Consider the following 19,276-nt stretch of genomic DNA (forward strand, 5'->3'; position numbering starts at 1 on the left):
TATCTATCTATCATCCATCCCTCCATCCATCCATCCATCCTTCCATCCATCCATCCATCCTTCCATCCATCCATCATCTATCATCCATCATCCATCCATCCATCCATCCATCCATCCATCCATCCATCCATCCATCCATCCATCCATCCATCCATCCATCCATCCATCCTTCCATCCTTCCATCCATCATCCATCCATTCATCAATCATCCATCCATCCATCCATCCATCCATCCATCCATCCATCCATCCATCCATCCATCCATCCATCCATCATCTATCATCCATCGATCATCCATCATCCATCCATCCATCCATCCATCCATCCTTCCATCCATCATCCATCCATCCATCCATCCATCATCCATCCATCCATCCATCCATCCATCATCCATCCATCCATCCATCCATCCATCCATCCATCCATCCATCCATCCATCCATCCATCCATCCATCCATCCATCCATCCATCATCCATCATCCATCCATCCATCCTTCCATCCATCCATCCATCCATCCATCCATCCATCCATCCATCATCCATCATCCATCCATCCATCCATCCATCCATCCATCATCCATCATCCATCCATCCATCATCCATCCACCCCCCCCCCCCTCTCTCTCTCTCTCTCTCTCTCTATCACTCTGTGTATGTACCTGTGTACCCATGCTGTGTGTGTATAATGTTTAATCTACATATTTTCCTGAATTAAGGAACAAAGATAAAAACTAACCAACATTAACAGAGGTGTCATGGCGGACGGTGGCACAGGATCTTCCGGCTGACAGATTTCGCTGTAACACCTGATAAACCGTCGAAGCTGAACTGTCACGTTGCAGCTGTCTCGATTTTGAACTACGCATTGGGGCGTAGAGGACGGCTAAACAATGGAAATCGACCATTTCAAAGGTAATTATTCCAAGTAAATGATTTAGTTTGACGGGTTGTTTAAACAGTTTGAAGCCGAAATGTGACGTAATTTGACGCTAAAGTCCGATTTTCCGTTTGCAACATTAGTTGTTAGCTTCAGAGCTAGCTTAGCTAACTGGATTCACCTGCGCTTGCATTAACACACAGTTCGGTTGTTTTAGGGTTAAACATGTAGGGTGTTTATTTTATTGTTGGTGCGAAAATGTGTCTGGTTCTAGATTAAAGTCGCCAACAGTATATAAAAGATGTACAACCACCCACAGCAGTAAGAGGTTAAACTGTTTGTGAATAAAGGCTGGAAAACGCTCAGAAAGTGTGTAAAACAACGCCTTAAAATATCAGACATGCATTACTAAATATGTATCCTGACAGTATATTCCATTACAGTCACACATTTGATGCTACCTTGTACTTCTACTCCACTCCATGTATTTAATCCCTTTAGTGATTTACAGATCTGGATTAATGATGGTAAATATAATCTCCCTTAAATCAGACTGTAGTTCACCTGCAGTAAATCCAGCAGCTACCCTGCAGTATACAAAGCCATTCAAACTAGCTGCACCTTTACCAGCTCTGAGAACACTTTAATGATCAATCATTATAAAACATATCAGAGATATTATTCTGAAATGGACCAATCAAACAATTTTCCTTTTCATGAAAGCCATGTTTTCTGTGGCGGTGGCGATAATAAAGAACAAGCCTCCGGGTATGAGCGGACGAGAGTTCGCCGAGGTGTCGGCCTGCAGTTTGAGACGTCGGGATGAAAGCTGGAAGGAGAAAGCTGAGGAGCTGCAGCAACAAGTGCTCAGGCTGCGACAGGAAGTACTGATCAACAGACTGACAGGAAACGCCACAGCAGGTAGACCTCAATGTCTGTCCGTCTGTCTGTCCGTCTGTCTGTCTGACAAATGGTTTCTGTGTAAACTCTTGCAGGTCCTTTCAGTGTACATGATCATACATACTGCTCAGACCCTAATGCAGGATCCGAGACCCCTGAGCTACTGCTGCCGGACCCCCACCCTGACTCCCATCTCCCCGAGCCTCCACCCACTCCCTGCAGGCCTCCTTCAGGTCCTCGTGGGGAAACCACATTGCCTCAGGTCCAGTTCCTGCAGGCTCTGCTGTCCCTGCAGCGTTTGGAGGAGCCACTGTGGTTAGGCCCCGACGGGGCGGAGGTGCTGGTGGAAACTGTGTGCCAGCTGCTGGATTTGGTGGTGAGGATGTGCAGGGACGCTCCCCCGCTCGGCCCCAGTGACATCGTCCTGCAGGCCTGCCACATCGGAGATCGAGCCCTGAAGCTGTTCTGCTCTCAGAGGCTGCCGGCTGCAGACTTCAGGAGGCGGGTGGAGGCGGCGCTGAGAGAGCTGACGGAGCTGCTGCTGCACAACAAGGGGCTCCATAGGGTGAGGTCAAAGTGCAAAGGCTTTATTGTCATATGCCCAGAAGCTTCAGTGTAGATAAGGGGAGAATATATCAGATATTAAAACATATGCTGTGTTTTCCTCACGCCACAAGTCATCAGACCCCCAAAAAAGCACCATTTCCGTTCACTGCTATCTAATCTTTATTTCCCGGACACGATTTACATTTTCCAATTATTTTTAAGAAACCAAGAGCTCATATCTAACATTTCAGAAAGATGTTACCCTGTTCTTAAAGTTACCCTGTGGTGGTTTTTGACCACTTTTGGCGCTACATAGATAGATAGATACTTTATTGAACCCAATGTGGGAAATGATTTTGTTCCAGAAGCAGCAATGTGTTCAGACATTAAAATACAAATACTTAAAAAGTGGAATAGAATGACCAAATAAATAAAAGGAAAAATATGATCTCAAATATAAACAATATTGAATATTCTGGACGAATGACATCTTAATAAATAATTATTAGCAGGAATAAAAATGTCCAGTTTGATGCCGATGACCCCGCTTTCATAATCAGTTTGTCGAGTCTGCTGGTGTCACTGGCTCTGATGCTGCCCCAATATAGAAGTCTATTAATGTGGGACAAAAACAGAGGATTGGAGCCACATTTGGAGGTGCGTTTTGTAAAAGTCTGACCTTGGTTCTGCTATATCTGCCTCTGGTGAGAAAAAGTGTGTTTTCCTGCAAAACGATGTGAAGTTTGTCGGTGAGACGGGTGTAGAAGGATGAATATTTAATAAGAACTCAGATTACCAAAGCACCATTCTTGATAATGTGGAGTCATTTAAAGAGCAGGAAGGCCGTCAGGCTGCCTCTTGGTTATTATAATGGAATCGGTGCATTTTCATTTTAAAGCAAACATGTAAGAGTCATAGATTCAGATGAATAAAACATTGGATTTGTTGAAGCCGTTCGAATCTCATAACTCTTATTTTGCTTCAGGGATTGTGCGACTGGCTGAAATATTTGGTAATTTTGTGGGCATAAAAGTTTTACCCTCACTTTTTATTGGACCAGAATAAAAGAACATGTTGCCCACTGAAGTAGAAAATTGGCGTCGAGGGAATGGGCGCTAAAGCATGCAAACGGCTACGAAAAACAGACCATAATTATACGTCTTACAACTGGGCACCGTAAAATACCACAGTGGCTTTTTAGGGAAAGACAAAAACAGAGGAAATGAAATATTGTAGAGCAGGTTAGTGTGTGGAGGATGCTGATCACATCCATTTATCTTGGGGTTTAATACGGGGACGGGGCGTCTACATATCATCTGATAATTGTTTTGAAGTAAATCAACTTCCTGTCTCTGGAGTCACTTCAAAAAGCCCTATTCTGCTTCTCTGGGAGTTTCCCCCTCTCCTGCAGTGTGTTCTAAAAGGTTTTTCTGCACGTAAATGGTCTGCAAGGTTCCGGAATGTGGTGACATCACTACGGAACACCCGGAGCTTTCCTACTGGCTAGCAGCCCCAACACATTGTAACGTGATAGAGGGGCGGGACATTGCTAAACTAGACGATGGATCCCATCAGAGCCCGCCAGCTTAACCAATCAGAGCAGACTGCAGGCTCTGGTTTCAGCAGAGGGTGAGAAGAGGTGCTGCAGCGCAGGTGGATTTTAATTTGTATTCTTTCCCAAAATCCATTTTCTTATTTATTGAATGACGTTTTTACTCTGAAGGAATTGGACCTGGATGAAACGTAGGCTCCTGGTTGGTTATGAGCTATATGGGATGGGTTATTTTCTAAACACAGTATTTTATTCAGCCTCTCGTCTAAAGATGACGTCTTGATTGGACTTCCTCATGAAGGACGTTTCCAATGACTTCGAGGTTTCCCGTTAATGAACTCTTTTTTATATTTCGATGTTCGGTGAACACGCTGTTGCTCTGCCAGTCAAACTGATTGTTCCAGACAGTGGGGGGGGGGTGGGTGGGTGGAGATGAAGGGTAGGAGTCATTTTAATGCAGAAAACAGCAGATTAAAGAGTCTGCAGCAGAGGGAAGCGTACACGTGCACGATATTCTGACACCAGAGTAATCCGTCAAACGGCTGTTGAAAGGCCTCATACTTACATATAATACATTGATCCCTTTTATAAATGATGGGATCAATTGCAGCCACCTTGCCCATATCTTACCTGAATGGACTTTCCTCTTCTGTTTGTTCCCTCCTTCTCTCGGTTGACGGTCAGTTAAAGTGAATTGTTTTGCAAGTGTCCCGATCACAGTCGACTGTGTCCGTACAATCACACTGTTACTCTCTTTTATGTGACATGCCATTTTTTTTATCAGAGGGGAGCCGGTCAGGCCATGTTGCTCTGTAGACATGAATCAGAGGCGCAGGAAATTAGGTTCTGGTGGTTTGATTTTAAGATACGTCTTCCACTGGAGCTGTGGTTTGTTGGCATGCAGGAGGTGGAGAGGGGGGGTGAGGTAATAAGTCTTAAACGGGAAGGCAGGTTCTCACCCAGCTGCTCCCTGTACAATCTCTAAAAACTAAAGAGTACGACGTGAAGTCATGTGACCGTGCTGTAGTTCCTTTATAGCCCAACATTAGCCTCGCTTTAGCTTAGCGGTGGTGACGTGAAGTCATGTGACCGTGCTGTAGTTCCTTTATAGCCCAACATTAGCCTCCTTTAGCTTAGCGGTGGAGACGTGAAGTCATGTGACCGTGCTGTAGTTCCTTTATAGCCCAACATTAGCCTCCTTTAGCTTAGCGGTGGTGACCGTGAAGTCATGTGACCGTGCTGTAGTTCTTGTATAGCCAAACATTAGCCTCCTTTAGCTTAGCGGTGGAGACGTGAAGTCATGTGACCGTGCTGTAGTTCCTTTATAGCCCAACATTAGCCTCCTTTAGCTTAGCGGTGGTGACCTGAAGTCATGTGACCGTGCTGTAGTTCCTTTATAGCCCAACATTAGCCTCCTTTAGCTTAGCGGTGGTGACCTGAAGTCCTGTGACCGTGCTGTAGTTCCTTTATAGCCCAACATTAGCGCCTTTAGCTTAGCGGTGGAGACCTGAAGTCATGTGACCGTGCTGTAGTTCCTTTATAGCCCAACATTAGCCTCCTTTAGCTTAGCGGTGGTGACCTGAAGTCATGTGACCGTGCTGTAGTTCCTTTATAGCCCAACATTAGCCGCCTTTAGCTTAGCGGTGGTGACCTGAAGTCATGTGACTGTGCTGTAGTTCCTTTATAGCCCAACATTAGCTGCCTTTAGCTTAGCGGTGGAGACGTGAAGTCATGTGACAGTGCTGTAGTTCCTTTATAGCCCAACATTAGCTGCCTTTAGCTTAGCGGTGGAGACGTGAAGTCATGTGACCGTGCTGTAGTTCCTTTATAGCCCAACATTAGCCTCCTTCACACCTGCTGGACTTTCTGATCACCACAACTTCCAATATATTTGTGTTGCATTTATGAATGTAATTTTAACCAGGTCTGACTGACATGTATTGTAATGTTGTTCTTCATACCTGCTATTTTACGTGTGTCCATTTGTAGGGTTTTACCAAACTTTCCAACTATCCAGACCGACCTGACTGGCCCCCCATCCACTTAAACCACTGCAAAGTGCTCACAGCATAGTGTGTTACATCTTGAAAAGTGCGATCCACTATAATTTACTCGGCTGTAGATCCACAAAGAGAGCTCTATTTTAGTTTTTACTGCCTGAGTTTTCAAAGAAACACCTGGAAGAGTTGTTATGGTGAAGGTGGAAGTAGATAGGACCGCATGAACAAACTAGACGATGAAATTGCAGACTCTGAAGTGGCATAATTCAAATGTCACTCAGCTGCAGGGTTCGACTGTGGGGCATATTTCATGTAATAACCTTTGAGAGAGGAGAGCAGTTTAGTGTCTGGATGGCCTCTTCTGGCCTCGGCTTAGCGTGTTTTCCTCCTGTCTGCTGCAAGAACCTTTATTACCTTCTCCTGTGCAGTGCATGCAGCTCTTATCCAAACTGAACGCCTCAAGTTTCTCTTTTATCCCAACCTCGAGCTTCGGCGAGGATAGAAATTCAATAGAATGAAAAATACACTTACAAACATATTCTGAGCTTTGGCAAAACCAAACATTTAAGAGAATGAAAAATAGGCTTTCTTTAGCACTTTATTCTGACGTAAAAGTACCGCTATTGCAGAAGTCATACTGATATCAGATAAATTCCAAATGGTCTAGGAATCGTATCGTTTAGATGTACCTTTTTAAAAACTGCTATGGTCAATTTTAAGGAAAACTGCTTAAAAAAAACCAACGAATGTTCATACTTTATCGTGATTGGTTGACCACATAAAGATGTCCCGCCCCTTAGCCTATCACATACAATGTGTTTGAGCTCTAGCCAAAATGAGTGCGAGTGTTCCATGGTGATGTCACCGTGTTCCGGAAGTAAACAAAGGAGTCCAATGGAGGCAACACAGGGATTTTAGCCTCAGCAGGCCATTTACATGCACTAAAACCTATATAACACACTGCAGGAGCGGAGCAGAACAGAGCCTCTTTAAGCAAAGTTGTGCTAACAGTTTAAAAGGGGATTATAGGTCAGGGTTGTGCTCAAGAAATCAGCTGATTTGTAAAGAGCTTGTGAAGCCTTTGACGAAGAAATGTTGGTTTTAAGTTTCCCCACAACGCGCTCCTTATGTAACAGAACTCTAAACCATGGTTATATATAAAACTGACATCCATTACAGCTTTTCAGATACGCCGTGCTTTCTCCAAGTAAACAACCACACTGGCAAGCAGGCAGTGAAGCCTCGTCAATCAGCCTCTGAAAATTGGATTAGACTGAATAACAATCTCATCCCATGAATCGTTTAACGTTATGAATGAATCTCTTGGTAGGATAATCATGCAGACAATTTCACATGATGTCCTCGCGTCATTCAGAGCTCATCAGCAGCAGCAGAGGCAATACAAAGCTAATTTAATTTCTGCCTCGTTCTTCTTCCTCACATCTGATCAGCTGCAAGCACCAAACTGCTTCTGCTCTCCAGAGTTGTGCAAGGTAACCGGATGAATTCTCCAAACCAAATTGAAAATCCACAATGATCAGGATGCCCTTGAGCCAAACATTTTTCTCCCCAGCTGCTGCATACTGGCATGACAACAGAGGACACTTAGTGTGTAAAATGTGAAAAGCTGAGTGAATACAAATCAGGCTGTTGCTGAATATGAGCATGCATGCTATACATACAAAGAAATCCGGCAGCCAACGGCCTGCTGTTGGCCTCAGGGGAAATGATGTTTGTTTCTTAATGTGAACAAATCCCCTCAAAAGAACAACAAACATAAAGTAATTCATGTGGATCAATACGCCGCTGAAAATAGTCCCCAATGTCTTCTCATTGGAGCCCTAAATGTGGATCTTTTTGTTGCAGATTGAGTATATTCCTGTGATGTAATGCAAGTTCCAGTTGATATTAAGTGTTATGTTTTTAAGGAATCCCAACTAAAATTGAATCTTTTTGGTTTCCACCCCCCAGCTCCAGTCCTCAGAGAAGCTGATGGAATGCCTGATGACGCTCGGGAGGAGCAGCATGTCCAAATCCTTTCTCCTCCGTCACCTCCTTTCTCAAATCAGCGCCCTGGCTGATCGGCTCGAGCAGGGCTTCCAGGTAAACACCACACCTGCTCCTTCTTCTTCTTAGTTAGCATCTCCCTGGAATCCCTCCACCAAAAGCCAATAGGATTTCTCCATGTGATTTTCGATTATTGCAGAAAATAATCTCTCAACAAAGGTTTATGATACTTTTAGTTTAGTTCAGCAGGATAATCTCCACAGTGGGCTGTAACGTTGGGCTATAAAGGAACTACAGCACGGTCACATGACTTCACGTCTCCACCGCTAAGCTAAAGGAGGCTAATGTTGGGCTATAAAGGAACTACAGCACGGTCACATGACTTCACGTCTCCACCGCTAAGCTAAAGGTGGCTAATGTTGGGCTATAAAGGAACTACAACACGGTCACATGACTTCACGTCTCCACCGCTAAGCTAAAGGTGGCTAATGTTGGGCTATAAAGGAACTACAGCACGGTCACATGACTTCACGTCACCACCGCTAAGCTAAAGGAGGCTAATGTTGGGCTATAAAGGAACTACAGCACGGTCACATGACTTCACGTCTCCACCGCTAAGCTAAAGGAGGCTAATGTTGGGCTATAAAGGAACTACAGCACGGTCACATGACTTCACGTCTCCACCGCTAAGCTGAAGCAGCTAATGTTGGACGTGAAAACCATCAGAAAACCATTGCCTTCCTGATTAGGGGACAGGAAGCGGACTCATTCCTTACAGCTCTTGAGTTGAGGCTTGATGAAAACCTTTTTGAGGTTATTCATCTCAGGGTCTTAGGGATTCCTGCTGCTCTATTGACTCAGCGGTTTCAACAGGTCATACAAACTTCAGCTCTCTCTCTCGCGCTCTGAGTAGCTTTGTCTCTCTTCATGTCTCCCCCACAGTTACCCTTTTCCTTTCATACACTATTTTATGTCACCTTTGTTGCTCTATGGCAGCCGGCCTTTGTGCGAGGCGTCGGGTGCAAACAGTTTGCCTTATTGACCGGTTTCCACAGCCACTTCTGCACCAACAAAATCAATCCGCCGCCCACCCGTCCCGCCTGCCGTGCATTCAAACGTGATTTGCTACCTCAATTTCTTTCCTTGTGATGTTTCCACCTGTTTGTTTCCTCTGGGGCAGACAAAGCCAAAACGTAGATTTTGTTTTCCCAACACTGCAAACAAAATGATAGCCAGATATTTTGACTTTGCAAACCAGCCGTATGCTTGGTTGGAGCCATTGTCTGTCCCATAACACTGCCGGTAATGGGTATTTAATGTCCAAATGTGCCCAGTGTTGCCAGATCAGATTCATCGTTGCCAGACCAATCATAATTTGATATTCTCCCAATAAAATTAAACCAGCAAAATCATTACTTCCTCACAAAGCAATAGAAAACATATTATAAAGCTTTATATCTGCCTATTTGAAACTGCATCTCAGCGCCCCCCCTCAAACCAAAATACAGTTTTCCCCCGTAAAATGTTAAAGTGCTGCCAGAAATCAATCTCTCTGTGGGTCAGAAAGGGTTTAATGAATCCAGAGATATGGAGATGGAGTCAGATGTCTGGTCAGACGGCAGAGACAGCTTACGGAGAATAAAGAGGGGATGGATGTCCGGTGGGTCTGCTCCTTTTTTCTGGAGAGGAAGTAAAGGAACCGGAGCTCTGGATCTATTTGTTGTTGGAGGTGCAATATATGACTCAACAGCTTTAAGACGTGAAGACACTATTATTTTCCGCTTCGCTCTGATGCAGGGTTTACACCAGAAAGTGGGCGGGGCTTAATTATTGGTTGCTTTTCTTTCCTCATCTCAATGAGCATTAGCATATTTGTAGTTTCAGAACAAACACACAAACCTTTACAGTCCAGGCTCTTTCTTAAAGATATCAATATCAAGTGTTTGATCACTTTTACTGCATTAAGTTATCTCACACTCAGGCTTCCACTGAACCCGGGTTGTCCGGCCCAAAGTCGGATCGAGGCTTTAACCTTTCCAGCCGTTACTGAGCTCATGGAAATGTCTCCACTCCCAGCCTTCGTCTGAATCCTACGGAGGCTGAGGAAGGGACAGGGCGATTGCTTTTGAAGTGGCTGTGTTTGAAGCCTCTGGACTGGATCTTATTTGCTTGTAGCTCGACGCCTGCAGCTCTTTACGGTTAATTCTCTCAGGGCCAGAGGCTCTCAGGGGAACAGCTGTGCGCCTCCCATTATGCAAAGCACCGTAGAAGAGACCACATCCATATTTCCATGAACATTTTACGCACTTAGGTCCCGCTGGATACCCGGAGTGAATGATAATGAGATCAACCTTCCGTTTTCTGAATCACATCCTAGTGAGTGCGACAGAGTTTCTAGTGACAGACACAAGACGTTATTGGTAAAACAAAACTCCTGGCATCGAAAGGTAGGATAGAAATACAGCCAATGATACACAGAAGGAAAAGGAGGAGAGGACTCTTTAAAGTAGAGACACTACATACTGATATACACCTGAACATCAGCAGGAGAGGACTCTTTAAAGTAGAGACTCTACATACTGATATACACCTGAACATCAGCAGGAGAGGACTCTTTAAAGTAGAGACACTACATACTGATATACACCTGAACATCAGCAGGAGAGGACTCTTTAAAGTAGAGACTCTACATACTGATATACACCTGAACATCAGCAGGAGAGGACTCTTTAAAGTAGAGACACTACATACTGATATACACCTGAACATCAGCAGGAGAGGACTCTTTAAAGTAGAGACTCTACATACTGATATACACCTGAACATCAGCAGGAGAGGACTCTTTAAAGTAGAGACTCTACATACTGATATACACCTGAACATCAGCAGGAGAGGACTCTTTAAAGTAGAGACACTACACACTGATATACACCTGAACATCAGCAGGAGAGGACTCTTTAAAGTAGAGACACTACACACTGATATACACCTGAACATCAGCAGGAGAGGACTCTTTAAAGTAGAGACACTACATACTGATATACACCTGAACATCAGCAGGAGAGGACTCTTTAAAGTAGAGACTCTACATACTGATATACACCTGAACATCAGCAGGAGAGGACTCTTTAAAGTAGAGACTCTACATACTGATATACACCTGAACATCAGCAGGAGAGGACTCTTTAAAGTAGAGACGCTACATACTGATATACACCTGAACATCAGCAGGAGAGGACTCTTTAAAGTAGAGACACTACACACTGATATACACCTGAACATCAGCAGGAGAGGACTCTTTAAAGTAGAGACACTACATACTGATATACACCTGAACATCAGCAGGAGAGGACTCTTTAAAGTAGAGACTCTACATACTGATATACACCTGAACATCAGCAGGAGAGGACTCTTTAAAATAGAGACACTACATACTGATATACACCTGAACATCAGCAGGAGAGGACTCTTTAAAGTAGAGACTCTACATACTGATATACACCTGAACATCAGCAGGAGAGGACTCTTTAAAGTAGAGACTCTACATACTGATATACACCTGAACATCAGCAGGAGAGGACTCTTTAAAGTAGAGACTCTACATACTGATATACACCTGAACATCAGCAGGAGAGGACTCTTTAAAGTAGATGCGATCATTGAGTAACCTTCCAGAATTAATTTGTAATGTTTTCTCTTCTTGGTTTGTTTTCTGTAAACATGAAGCGGAAAATAACTACAAAGAAACCAATTTCATATTTTCCCTTCTGCCAAACTGAACCTCACGTGTTTCTCCGCTGCAGGTGCTTGCTTTTATCGGTTCATGAAACAGCTCCTGCAGCGCAGCATCACAGAGCGCTGCAGAGACATAAAGACTTCATTGAGAACAACAAAGCTGTATCTCCAGTGAAGTGCTCCGGTATAATTCTGAGATGTAGGTAAAGTGAGCGGCGTGCGTCATCAGGTTTCCATCAAACGCTGCGGTGATTGTACACACAGCATTAGCCATACATACTATCTGCACATCCAAAGAGTCCTGCAGGAGTTTTGAGTGAGGGAGACTTTTAGATTTCACAAATACTTCTTCAGAGGTATCCTTCTCTTCATTCCCCTGATTCATAATAACATGCTGAGACTGAACGAGGCTGCTGCTGATTCCAATGCAACGTGCACACATTCATTTGCCCTTACTGGGGAAATCTTAGGGATTAGAATCCAATGTAATGATGTTCTAATGATGCGTCGTGAAAATTGCACTCCAAACACGTACCGGCGACTCTGAGAAACTTCAACCAAAGCAAACCTCTAATATATGACTTTATTCTTCCATGCCATGTCCTTTCGCCACGGCAAATCTACCGGCCAGCTGCTGTGCATTATATGTTCAGTGTCTCTGTCAGTGATTTATGTGGCGTTTAGGTTCAGTTAACCCCTCACTCCTGCTGATACCTCAACCATATGCTTAGCTGGACTGACCCTCTGGACCTCTGACCTCTCTGGCAGCAGATTGAACTCATATAATAAATACAGCTGCTGTTTTTATCCTGCATCACAAAGCAATGCCTTTCTTCCCAATTGAAACCTGGGAGATCACCCTTATTTGCCAAAACGAAACTCTAGTGAGAGTAAATCTGTGCCACTACCAAGAAAACCACTTGCTTTGTTCTTAAACAAACACGACCATCAATTACATCTAAAGACCGCACAATGTCACAAGTAGTTTCCTGTCAGTCTGAACAGGTTACAGGTCAGTCTATGATTATATATCATTTTTAAGTAATGTATATTTGGTATTAGCTAATAAACTGTACAAATATAAGCTTTCAGACACATTTTGTGCAGGAAAACGTATATTGATGTCTTCAAAATGCAGTAAAAAGTATAATACTGGCTTCACAATGTGGTGGAACAGAAGTGTGAATGAGGATATAATTGCAATACTCTCAGGTACAGCGCTTGATTAAATGTACCTCCTACTGAGCAGTAGCTGTTTACGTTGGGAAGATATTTAATCCTCCGATCATCCGAACACCACCTGGTCCGGTAATGGCTGCCAGACGTCCTCCAGCTGGTGTTGACGGAGCAGATCTCCTCCATCTGTCCGGAGTGGACTGTCGGTCTGATCCAGAGGTGGAGAGGACGGCCCGCTGATGGGTGAAGGCCGTCATGTCTGTTCTCTCTGTGGGATGATTTTAACCACCGTGCTGGGACCATTGGATAGAAAGAGCACAATATGATTACCTCTACTGTGGAGACTTTATTTTGGAGTAATAACACACAGATGATGCAGAGTCCCCTAAATCTTACAAATCGACCCAAAATCAATGCAAATATTAGCATTTTCTGGTTAAAACTGGCATCCTCCATAACTGCCAACACATTTTAAACTTTTCTCCACATACAGTAAGCTATAATGCTAAATGTGCAACATGTGCACGTTAGCATCCTGCAGTTTCTATGTGCTGGAGACCCCTACTATACATTTCTGACATAAAACTTCGGGTACTCTTTAGGGACTCTAACTGGACTGGTCCTGCGTTACGATCCTCAGAGAAACCCTAGCAGCCCCTCTGGGTGTTTCTGTGGAAACTCAAACACAATCCAGGAATATTAAAACCATCAATATGAGCTCTTAAACGGAGAGGAGCTGTGTGTGTGGTACACTGCTGTAGAATGCTTTTATATTTAAGTAATAGACACATATTTCACGCTCAGTTTGCCATAAAATTGGACCATTTTTCAGTTCTGTTTCATATCCTTTTTCCATTTGATTCCATAACATTAGCCCAACCAATAGAAGCTCTCTGAGGCTGATACACACGGGGAGAGATTCACTACCTTTATTCACATTTAAGATCCATCTTAAAGTGTGCACGGCTAAACCTATACTTCTCTAACTATAAGAGATCAGTTTCAGAAGTGGTACAAACTGGTGGTGCTGGTGGAGATCCAGTCTTGAAGAGGAGTGGTTTAAGCTTGACGAAGGGGAAGGGTGGAGGAGGGCTGCATATAGTTGTTGAGCCACTAATGACATTTAGCATGAAGTGCACTTTAAAGCAGGCGAATCAAAATAACTTGAAACCCCGCCCTCTATGTTAGAGGCGGAGCTGGAGTATGAAGGGAGATCAACTCCAATCTCACGGGAGGAAGTCACTGAGGACTTAAACAGCTCCACAGTGGCAAAGCCTCAGGGGTGGATGAGATCCGCCCAGAAATGCTGAAGGCTCTGGTTGTTGAGGGACTGTCATGGTTGACACGTCTCATCAACATTGCGTGGAAGTCGGAAACAGTACCGAAGGAGTGGCAGACCGGGGTGGTGGTTCCTCTCTTTAAAAAGGGATCAGAGGGTGTGTGCCAATTACAGAGGCATCACATTACTCTGCCTCCCCGGGAAAGTTTACTCTAAGGTGCTGGAAAGGAGGGTCCGGCCGATTGTCGAACCTCAGATTGAAGAGGAACAATGCGGTTTTCGTCCTGGTCGTGGAACGACGGACCAGCTTTTCACTCTCGCAAGGATCCTGGAGGGGGCCTGGGAGTACGCTCATCCGGTCTAGATGTGCTTTGTGGATTTGGAGAAGCCGTATGACCGGGTTTCCAGGGAGATACTGTGGGAGGTGCTGCGGGAGTATGGGGTGAGGGGGTCTCGTAGTACAACCGCTGCTCCTTCGCGTTGAAAGGAGCCAGTTGAGGTGGTTCGGGCACCTAGTGAGGATGCCACCTGGGCGCCTCCCTAGGGAGGTGTTCCAGGCACGTCCAGCTGGGAAGAGACCGAGGGGTAGACCTAGGACCAGGTGGAGGGATTATATCTCTTCGCTGGCCTGGGAGCGCCTTGTAATCCCCCAGTCAGAGCTGGTTGATGTGGCCAGGGAAAGACAAGTTTGGGGCTCTCTGCTGGAGCTGTTACCTCCGCGACCCTGACGGATAAGCGGGAGAAGATGGATGGATGGTAAAAGATTTGAGGGCTATAAAATAGTATAGTCTTAAAAGATAACGATTATATTCATCAGTCAATTATTATCAGGTATTATTCCTACCAGTTAGTTAATTGGTCCAAGAATTGTCAGAAAATAATGTCAATAACTGTTACCTTTAGTAAGTAGTACTTCGGGCGGACGTCCTGATGGCAAGGCAGAGGCCGTGAGGCCCCAGGGACAGGGGCGTAGGTCACGGCGAAGGAACACTGGGGGGCGTAGGCAGGGCCGAAGACGGGGCCACGGCGGGGGAACTCTGGGGGCCAGGCAGGAGGGTGGCGAGTCGCCTCTGGAGGACGGGCTGGAGGACGGCGAGATGCTTCTGGAGGACGGCGAGACACCTCTGGAGGACAGGCTGGAGGACAGGCTGGAGGACAGGCTGGAGGACGGCGGGATGCCTCTGGAGGTCGGGCTCGAGGACGGTGAAACACCTCCGGAGGACGGGCCCCAGGGCAGCAGAACCCGTGATGGGACCCCTCTAGAGGACGGGCAGGAGGCCGGCGCAGGCAGCGGTGGAACCCCTCTGGAGGGCCTGGAGCAGGAGGCGGCGGGACCACAGATGAGACAGGAGCTCGAGTTGGCGGGACATGCACTAGCATTGACGGGACCCCCATCAGAACAGGTGGCTGTTGGACCCCCAACGTAGCAGGAGCAGGTGTTGACGGGACCCCCCTCGGAACAAGTGGGGGCAGGGCCTCCAACGGGACAGGTTTCGGCGGGACCCTCGACGGGACAGGATCAGAAGTCAGCGTGACCCACAATGAGACAGGAGAGGATGGAGTCGGCTGGACAGGTGAGCTGGACTCGAGGCTGGAATCGACTGGACAGGTGAGGCTGGAGTCAAGGCCGGAGTCGAGGCTGGAGTCGACTGGACAGGAGAGCTGGACTCGAGGCTGGAATCGACTGGACAGGAGAGCTGGAGTCGAGGCTGGAGTCGACTGGACAGGAGAGCTGGAGTCGAGGCTGGAGTCTACTGGACAGGCGGAGCTGGAGTCAAGGCTGGACTCGAGGCTGGAATCGACTGGACAGGAGAGCTGGAGTCGAGGCTGGAATCGACTGGACAGGAGAGCTGGAGTCGAGGCTGGAGTCTACTGGACAGGCGGAGCTGGAGTCGAGGCTGGAGTCTACTGGACAGGCGGAGCTGGAGTCGAGGCTGGAGTCTACTGGACAGGCGGAGCTGGAGTCGAGGCTGGAGTCTACTGGACAGGCGGAGCTGGAGTCGAGGCTGGAGTCGACTGGACAGGCGGCGCTGGAGTCGAGGCTGGAGTCGACTGGACAGGCGGAGCTGGAGTCAAGGCTGGAGTCGGCCGGGCCGCCGACAGGACAGACGGGGCTGGAGTCGGCCGGGCCGCCGACAGGACAGACGGGGCTGGAGTCGGCCGGGCTGCCGACAGGACAGACTGGACTGGAGTCGGCCGGGCCGCCGACAGCACAGGAGTGGCTGGAGTATGCCGGAACGCAGCTGGAAACATGGCGGCTAGGGCCAAAACTTGAGCCGGAAGCCTCCATTCTCCCAAAATACACAAAATTTGGTACGAAAATGTCACAAGAGCGTCGTCAAAACATCCTGCTGGGTCCATCTTTGGGATTCAGTCGTACTGTCAGGGGGATGGGGAAACAGGACCCAAGTGCAGTAAAACAAAAGGGAGGCAGGTATGGGTCCAAACAAAAGGTGAGCTTTATTTAAATTAAAGCTGTACTTTCAACCAAAATAACCACACCAACACTCACCAGGGGACACAGGGACACTGGGAACAGGAGCAGACAGACGGACGGACAAGAGAAAAAAGGGGAACAAGACTAAACACACAAGGCTAATCAGAAGACCACACACAGCAGAGAGGGGAGGAGAAACACAACAGGTGAACACAGTGACACAATCAGGGGAAGGAGGGAAACTAAAGACAGGGAGTGAAACTTAACCTGACACAAGAGGGGAAAACCTTTCAAAATAAAACAGGAAACAGACACAAAACAAGGACCATGACAAGAGGCTAGTTCCACCAAATGAAGTCTCATTTGTTTTACCCGACTGATCAATTACAGCCGGTAATCGTTTCACCTCTAGATTTAACCTAAGTAAAGTAAAGCAAACATTGCATTAAACATGTACTAACTACATTATCTTCTACCTTTACCTTGCATGTTACATATGAAACAGCTCACTGTGAAGTAGTGCAGCGTAATCTCAATGAAGACCCGTCACAGGGAGCGTCCAGACAAAGTGCTGTGGCTGCACCTTCTGAAGGACAGGCTGTGGTCCTGCTGAGCGTCGTCAGCATGTCGTATGTGCATCTGGAGTCCGACATGCAGCCTCAGTTTCTGCAGCCTGACCGTCCCTTGGCTCAGGGCTGCATACTGATGAGCGCTGCCATCTGGGCCAGGAGCCCCCCAGGACCGAGCCACCGTGAAACCGTCAGTATCAGTGAATCCCCCCAGGGCGGTGGTTTATATGCACCTTCCACTGACCCTCTGTCTGCTTTTTATGCAAACTGAGGGAGGGCTGAAGGAGTGTGTGTGCACTCGAAGGCAGATAAGAACACAGCAAAGAACCAGAAGGAGCACAGTTTTCCCTTTGATACAGTTTTAGGCAGGACAGCTTACTCATAGCATGGTTATAGTGGAACAACTTTCAGTGCTAAAACAGGAATTGGAATTTGACACAATTTGCATTCTCCCTTACCTTCCTGTCTCCGGTCTCATTAACGCTGCGCTGAGCCGCTGGCTGGACTGATTGTCCTTAATGATATTAATTTGTCTCTGGGATATTACATCTGGCTTTGGGGTCAGTTGGCAGACGAGCAGCTAAAGGCCAGTGCCAGTTTGATTTACACTCAGGGATTCCTTTCACATTTTCTTGAAATACCAAGAAGGGGATGAAAGTTGAGAGACTCCCAGTCATAGGGTTTCCTCTTTTGGACTGGCAAGAAATAACAGGAATACAACATCAATATCACACCATTATCACACCCGATCACACCATTATCACACCATTATCACACCTGTATCACACCTGTATCACACCTGTATCACACCATTATCACACCATTATCACACCTGTATCACACCATTATCACACCATTATCACACCATTATCACACCTGTATCACACCTGTATCACACCTGTATCACACCATTATCACACCATTATCACACCTGTATCACACCATTATCACACCATTATCACACCATTATCACACCTGTATCACACCATTATCACACCATTATCACACCTGTATCACACCTGTATCACACCATTATCACACCTGTATCACACCATTATCACACCTGTATCACACCATTATCACACCTGTATCACACCATTATCACACCTGTATCACACCATTATCACACCTGTATCACACCTGTATCACACCTGTATCACACCTGTATCACACCTGTATCACACCATTGTTAAACCCAAATGACTTCATTATAAGGACATTATTTCACCAATGTTTCAGTCATAATACCCCATTATTGCAACCACATTTCACCATGATTACACCAATTCTAAACCCAGATCACCCCTTTAATCAACCCATATTATACACATATTACAATTATATTACATCCATGTCACATATTGACACAGCCTGATTCCCACAAGATACAGAAACCATTAAGGCTTAATGGTGCTCTGTCCTCTGTGTGGGTGGCAGTGGTATTTTAGGAGTCGAGCTGCTGATGATGTTACAGAGAAACCGGTTCCTTAAAACTCATTTTGTTTCTGACAGCAGAGAGTTCATCTCAGCTCAGCTCCTGGAGAACTCAGTGGCTCTGAAACTGAGAGAAATCAAAGTCCTTCAGTCGAGGTAATCAGAGCCTTTTGTAAAGCTGCCTTTTTTAATGAACAGAGAAATATGATGTGCTGGATTGCACTTCCAGGGATCAGGTTTTCTACTGCACGGCGGTTCTGGCAGTTTGCGTGCTGAGTGTACACAGAAAGTTCAAATCTGAGTAATGACAGCATTTAGTAAAGGACAATCAAAGAAATAAAATCCAAGACTTTTACACTTTTACACTTTTACACTTTACTGCCAAAACCCTCAACTGTTCCACTGAGAACGCATTGCTGTTGATGTTAGACTTGTGTAGGTAAGGTGTAGATGTGTGTCGCCTAATGGAAATGTTTGATGTGGTTGTTTGCACCTGTCGGCCACCTCAGATGTGATTTACAAACAGCCTCCTCTGGGCTCACTCCGCCACAAAGAGCTTGGTCAGTGTTTCTCCGCTTCCTCTCTGACTCCCCAGAAAGAGAAACGGTGACGACCTTGCGTAGAGTTTTCTTTGCAGCTCTGTGTGACGCAGGTGTGGAGGTGATGTGGCCAACATGTTGAGTCAGCTGTAGGTGGAGGTACACACTGCTGGTACAGGGGGAGCAGCAAGGGAACACCAGATTTTGACAAAAGGATAACACCGT

General features: G+C 46.0%; 1 protein-coding gene across 1 annotated transcript in view; it reads left to right on the forward strand.

Annotated features, from left to right (window-relative positions):
• Window positions 1-786: 786 nt before the first annotated feature.
• Window positions 787-19,276, forward strand: part of mei4 (meiosis-specific, MEI4 homolog (S. cerevisiae)) — a 41,144-nt gene continuing 22,654 nt past the window's right edge. The window contains 6 exon segments of the mRNA XM_063901534.1: window positions 787-912; window positions 1,601-1,798; window positions 1,873-2,342; window positions 7,847-7,894; window positions 7,896-7,925; window positions 7,928-7,978. Coding sequence (XP_063757604.1) covers window positions 891-912; window positions 1,601-1,798; window positions 1,873-2,342; window positions 7,847-7,894; window positions 7,896-7,925; window positions 7,928-7,978 — 819 coding nt within the window. The 5' untranslated portion in view covers window positions 787-890.

Source organism: Eleginops maclovinus, chromosome 15 (assembly GCF_036324505.1).
Source record: "Eleginops maclovinus isolate JMC-PN-2008 ecotype Puerto Natales chromosome 15, JC_Emac_rtc_rv5, whole genome shotgun sequence".
In the NCBI taxonomy this organism is placed as follows: domain Eukaryota; kingdom Metazoa; phylum Chordata; class Actinopteri; order Perciformes; family Eleginopidae; genus Eleginops; species Eleginops maclovinus.